We start from the raw sequence: 6,000 nt of genomic DNA, 5'->3' as shown, positions 1-6,000 counted from the left end.
AGGAAAGATTTTCTTCTTGCCTGGCAACAAGCCCCACCAATGGAAAACACTGCAGCTCAGCCAATGAGGATCTCTGCTGCTCTGAACTCATACTCTCCTCTAAGGAACTTTCATTTAAGGAACTTTCATTTAGAACTGTCCCAACACTCCTTTTTCTGTATAACAGCAAGCTCCCTTCCTTTGTTCTTCAGCCTTGCCTATGGTGCACATGTCCAAATTGCAATTCCTTTGCTATTCCCAAATAAACTCATTTTGCTGGTAAAATAACTGGCAATTTTATTTTAAAGTTGACAGATACAATGTGCTTAAATTCTGTGGTAGATGGATGCACAAGACCCTTAGGCTACGTTGAAGATAGCCTAAGGCAGTGTACAAAATAATTAGTGGTGATTACCTTTAACAAGGAGAAGGATGTGCATTTTTATTTAATATTTGGTGATCGAGGATAAATTACAACTCACCGCCACTCTTCCTTATCTATTGATTTCTCATATGGTAGAGTGAACATAATTTGCTTACTTTTACCACGTAAATTCAGAGGAACTATTGTTTCTGTACCTAAGGGAAGTAGAAGAAATTTAGAAATGACTGATAAAAACAAAACAAAACAAAATCACCCTAATGGGCCCTTTTCTTTAGACAACACAAACGTGAGACGTCACTTGGGATAACTATAATATCGTCAACGCTGTGGCGTCACGCCTATAAGCCGAGGCGATCGAAGTGCTAAGGCCACCACAGGCCTCCGTTTCAGTAAGCGTCGCAAAACCTGGGCAAGTTTCCCACGAGTCCGCCGAACCAGCCAAGCCAAGAAGACACGGCCGCCGAGCGCACCCAGCCGTTATCAACGCATGGAAGACTGGGCTCGCGTCACGCCAGGGAGCCGACGCACAGACTTGCGTCTCCGAGCTCTTCCTCGAGGCCCCGCCCACTCCTCGCCCTAGAGCCCGCTGGGGGCCCTGAAGGGGGCGTGGCTAGGGTGAGGAGAGGAGAATGCGCATGCGCACTCGGTACTCAGTCAATTAGCCAACTATCAATCTCGCGAGGGTTGAAAGTCGGTGGCGTAGGTAGTTGTCTGGGATGCTGGCGAGATAGATGCTATCTACGAGGAAGAAGCGGAGGGGGCGAAGCTAGTTCCTCGCCTCGGTCTCTCTTTCGCTTTCCCTTCCTCTTCCTCCAACCCTCTGCCCTCCTGTAATTCAGCCCGCCTTCCCTGACCTCAGTGACCCGGGTGGCCCCGCCCACTCTCGTCGACGTGATTCCCGCCGTGAGGTAAGCGCCGGTCGAACCCCGAGCCCCGCGGAAGAGGAGGACGACGAGAGGAGGAGGCTGCTGGGCCCGGCTCAGGCTCGGCGCGGAGCCGCGGCGCGGGGGGCGTTCGGGTGGTCCTCTCGTTCTTCTGTCCGCTCATTGCGACGTAGCCGGCCAGGCCTAGGCCTCCTCCTCCTCCCTGCCGGCCCGGCCTCTGGCAGCATCGGGTGACGCAGAAGGAACATCATGTCGTCCGCGGCCGAGCCTCCGCCACCCCCGCCTCCCGAGAGCGCGCGTTCCAAGCCCGCAGCCTCGGCCGCCAGCAGCGGGAGCAACACCAGCAACAAAGGCGGCCCCGAGGGCATCGCGGCCCAGGTGGCTTCCTGTGCGGCCAGCGCCGGCCCCGCGGACTCCGAGATGGAGGTGAGGGCGGCTTGTGGCCTGGGGAGAGGGCGCCGTGGGGAGGAGGAGCTGGTTCCCTCGCCTGGATTTTAGTGATCGGACGCAGAGCTGTGCTTAGCCTCTCTGCACCCAAACTCGGCCTCAAACTCTTTGGATCCGAAATGATGCTCTCACCCTTGCGCCCTTGTGCTTAACCTACCCAACGAGGCTGAAATGGATTTCTGCACTTCCCGTTTTACATTGTCTCTGGAGCGAATCTTGCCAAATCCTTGAACTCTCTTATTAAACAGATGTTCTTGATTACCGAGGCCAAGAGGGACTTACCCGGGTTTTTTAATTTTTTTCCTCTAGACTCCTGTAATTCTCTCTCTCATCTCTGAATCTAGGTTTTAGTTTCCACTAACCTTGGGGGAAGGGCGAGGGAGCTGCCCCTTAGGAGTGAGGGATAGACGGGCGGGGTGGGGAAGGCATTTAAAAGCAGCGCATCCGAGGACTTGGGCCTGCTTTTCTTCGTCCCGGTCCCTGCGGGGGCGGTATCTGTTCTGGGCAGAAACAATGGCGAGAGCTGGATGGCCGAGTGCGCAGTGGGGATAAGCGGGGCGCAGCTGCTCCTGTGAAGGGAGAGGAGGCCCCTCCCAGGCACTGTTCCTTAGGGAGGGAAGCGACCAAGGCAGCAGCAGCTGTTTTGGACCCCCCTCTCATTTAGGGGGAGGGAATGGATGGGTGGATGAATGAATGTAGTGAGCCAAGGGCGGTTAGTTGGCTTTCAGTGCGGCGCAATTCCTCTTTTTGGGCCTTGGCCTTTTTTTGAAAATTGGTCCCGCTCGCTGCCGACCCTGCCTTTTGGCTAGGGTTGGCCGGGGAATGGTGACAGTACTGCGGGGGTGGAAAGATTGGGGAGCGGCCAGGCGGGTCTCTTGGGTGTGCTCCAAGGCTTTGCGATGTCTGGGAACAAAGTGATTGCTTGCTCCTTCCAAATTTCATTCTTGGCCTTCGATCTGTTTTGAGATATTTTATAGTCGCAGCCCAAGGCTTTTGGGGATTTTTCCATCCTTAGATAGACGGAATGGAGGTAATACTGCTCTAAAAATGAATCTTGATGCAGAATTAACACAATAAGGAAATGGAAGCGCAGGTTACCATTGAAATACTTGGTTCAGTATTTTTATTTGGGCACCAAAGGTCTAATCCAGTGTAAAGTAACATTATGTTGTTAGTTTTTCAAAGAACTTTTAGTGATGAGGGTAGGTTTTAGTGAAGTAGGACATATGATATTCTGTAGTTTTCAGTGATTTGAGATTGGTTTCCATTTCCTATCTAGTGTTGCCTGTTTCTTTTCCTCAAGGTTTTAAATAGTTCTTTTGGATTATCAGGGCTTTTTAACCTGGTCCTACTCCATGGCTTAAGGGGGTTTGAAAATCTGTGACGCTGAAAGCAGTTGTGTTTAAATGCACAATTGTTTACAAAGTGGTATCCAGAGTTTTCATTAGCTTCTCAAAAGAGTCTGTCATTTAAATTTTAGAATAATAATCGATGTCTCACTAGAGATGTTATTTAAATGTCAAAAAACAGAGTAATTTAAAGCCTAAACTATTTTGGCTTTCAGTTGCTATCTTTAAATTAAAGTGGAATTAGAGTTTAAGTTACTATTGATGTGATAATAAGTACCAAATGAAGTCAGTGGTATTTTTAGTATTTGCCGCATGAGGAAACTGAGTCTTCTGATAAGTAGAACCTGTGATAGAACCCATGTTTGCTCTGAAACTGACCCTTTTCCCACATATCTTGCCTTATCATGTTCTTACAAAGGAGATATTTGACAATGTCATTTATTAAAGAATTACTTACTTTTACCTTGTCAGAATAGGCGTTACAGTAATTTTATCTTTTATCAATCTCTTTTTCACTGACTAATTTTAGTTGTGATTTTTTTCTTTTCACATTATAGTGTGATTTTTTTTTTTTTGGTCTTTTAAAATAAATGTCACTTGTCTGCTTTTTTTCCTTAACTGAATTCAGAAGTCATTGAGTAAAATCAATGGTAAAAACTAGGTTTGAGTATACATGCATGCTATATCTGGCAATCTGTTCACAGTTGAAAAACATATTTTAAAATGCCTTTTTCTTTTTGAAAGTAGAATTTAAGGTGGGTTTTCCCAAAATCAGAAAATAAATGAAATCTTTCATTTATGATTTTTTTCTGACAAAGCTGACCTTCCCAGAAATATTAGCTACCTTTCCTATGTATTCAGTTAGTTTTTCCTTTTTGCTTGGTACTGATAGATCAAGGAAACAATCTCATTTTTTGTTTATTATCATCTTTTGGCAGTGTGGATGGAGCCTGTCTTTGTTCTTCTCAGCTCTCACTATTGACTAGACTGATAGATAGGCACTCTGTATGCCAATAATCATATGACCTCAGGAGTCTTGGAATCCAAATCTTTTTTTTTCCTCCCAACTATGGAAGGAATGATGATTACTGTTGGAAAGCACATTTTATTTTTTTGGAGTGTATTTGACCTTTCATGGTCTTCCGGTAGGCTAGGTAGGTAGCTTTGTCACTTTTACTTGTGGAGACCAGAGATTTGTGATGAGTTTAAGGTTACACAGGTGCCTAAAGGTCTTAGCAATGAAGTTAGACTTGAATTGAGGTCATTTGACCTCTTAATTCTAGTAGTGTACCAGCCTCCACCCCCAACTTTTTAACCAGAGATAGCGTTATTATAGTGTATATTGCAAGCACAGATTTGTACATCATTAATGAAAATTATACTTTACTAGCTGTTCTTATGTTGTTTTTTAATGGATGAGTGAAATCTTGCAGTGTAGAAGTTGTTGCTGTTTTTTTGTTGTTTGTGGCATTTTGAATGTCAGGGTGAATAAATTTGCAAGAATAGCACATTTATTACCAATTTAGGAATCAGATTGTAGTTAAAAGTGTTCAATTTAGGCTACATGATAAATTTTTTGTAATATTTCAGAAAATGGAAATCAGGGTGACTAATAATGCTGCTTTCCGGGTGTACATTTGTGTAGTAGCATGGTACCCTGCGATTTTATGATTAAAAGGAAATATATTTTCTTCACATTTTATACTATTTAATTTGGTTTCATAATTTTTATTGATTAGGAAAGAGATTTGCCGAAAGTAATTAGGATGATGTAGATAAAAGTCTTGTGTTTTAATATTGCCAGTAGCCATGCAGTTTACATATGTGGGTTAAATAGATTGTTATCATCATGTTACTGAATTTCATGAAGGTTTCCTATCAGGTTAGATGACAGCCATTTACGTATCTAGGAAGTTTGGGAAAGGAGTCTATTACTAGAATGTGTTTTGGGCAGAAATCAGTTTGATAATGGTGTACTGACTATTCTTGAAGAACAATCCATGATTTTTCCCTCCTACCAGGAAGTGTTTGATGATGCCTCTCCCGGAAAGCAAAAAGAAATCCAAGAACCAGATCCTACTTACGAAGAAAAAATGGTACGTTCTAGGTATATGAATAGTCTGTAATAACTTTTTATTAGGTGATTAAATGTACCACACGTCTACATTTACTTACTTTTTATAATTGAGGCACAGATATACAATTGAAATATGTGTAATGTGGGCTACTGTAACATTTGTATCTTGTTTGCCGATGTAAAGCAAATATAGAAGTATTACATGAATTCACGTAATATTAGGTAAATATATGGCTTATATTAACACCCCCTTGATTTTAAGATTTAGTATTGGGAGTGAGGTGAGTTAAAGACCAGAGAAATAGTTATTTAAGGTGTGTTTATTTTGCATCTGTCTAGCATTGTACTTGACTGGTTACAAAGAGAATAATACATGCTCCTTACCCACAGCGTTCTTACAGTATGGATGGGATCTTTACAAAAGAGCATATGATGTTATGCTTGAATCCTTAAAGACCTGGCTCACATCTCATACTTCTTAGGAAACTTTTTTTTAAACCATGACTTAACCAATACCTACAAAGAGCTTTAAATTTAAATTCAGATTCAATAATAATAATGACTAACAGTGAATACTTTACTATGTACCAGGCCCTGTTCTGAGTGCTTTATATGGATTAAACTCATTTATTTGTATTGAAATCTTAAAAAGTTAAAATAACATATGGTAAATAATAACACCCACTACACTACACAACATAACATAGTATGCTCCTTAAGAGTAGGAACAGTGGCTTAATCTTCCTGTCTTTAGCACCCAGAACAATATCTGGCACATAGTAGATTTTAACATAGTAGATTTTTTGAAACTTACTTTCTTCTTGTCCTTTGACTTTCTCTTCAAGATCAGTAAATATTTTTGGATCTCTTAAATAGCTT

General features: G+C 42.6%; 1 protein-coding gene across 1 annotated transcript in view; it reads left to right on the top strand.

Annotated features, from left to right (window-relative positions):
- Positions 1–1,109: 1,109 nt before the first annotated feature.
- The window catches only part of SMARCA5 (SNF2 related chromatin remodeling ATPase 5), a 41,858-nt gene continuing 36,967 nt past the window's right edge, over positions 1,110–6,000 (top strand). Inside the window, exons 1-2 of the mRNA XM_087437575.1 lie at positions 1,110–1,674; positions 5,066–5,140. Of these exons, the coding sequence (XP_087293701.1) occupies positions 1,498–1,674; positions 5,066–5,140 (252 nt within the window). The 5' untranslated portion in view covers positions 1,110–1,497. The remainder of the gene's footprint in view (positions 1,675–5,065; positions 5,141–6,000) is intronic.

The sequence above is a fragment of the Ceratotherium simum genome, chromosome 12, assembly GCF_057802395.1.
Source record: "Ceratotherium simum simum isolate JZ-2026a chromosome 12, ASM5780239v1, whole genome shotgun sequence".
NCBI lineage: Eukaryota > Metazoa > Chordata > Mammalia > Perissodactyla > Rhinocerotidae > Ceratotherium > Ceratotherium simum.
The sequence above is the reverse complement of the archived record's forward strand: the minus strand, read 5'-3'. Positions and strand labels throughout refer to the sequence as shown.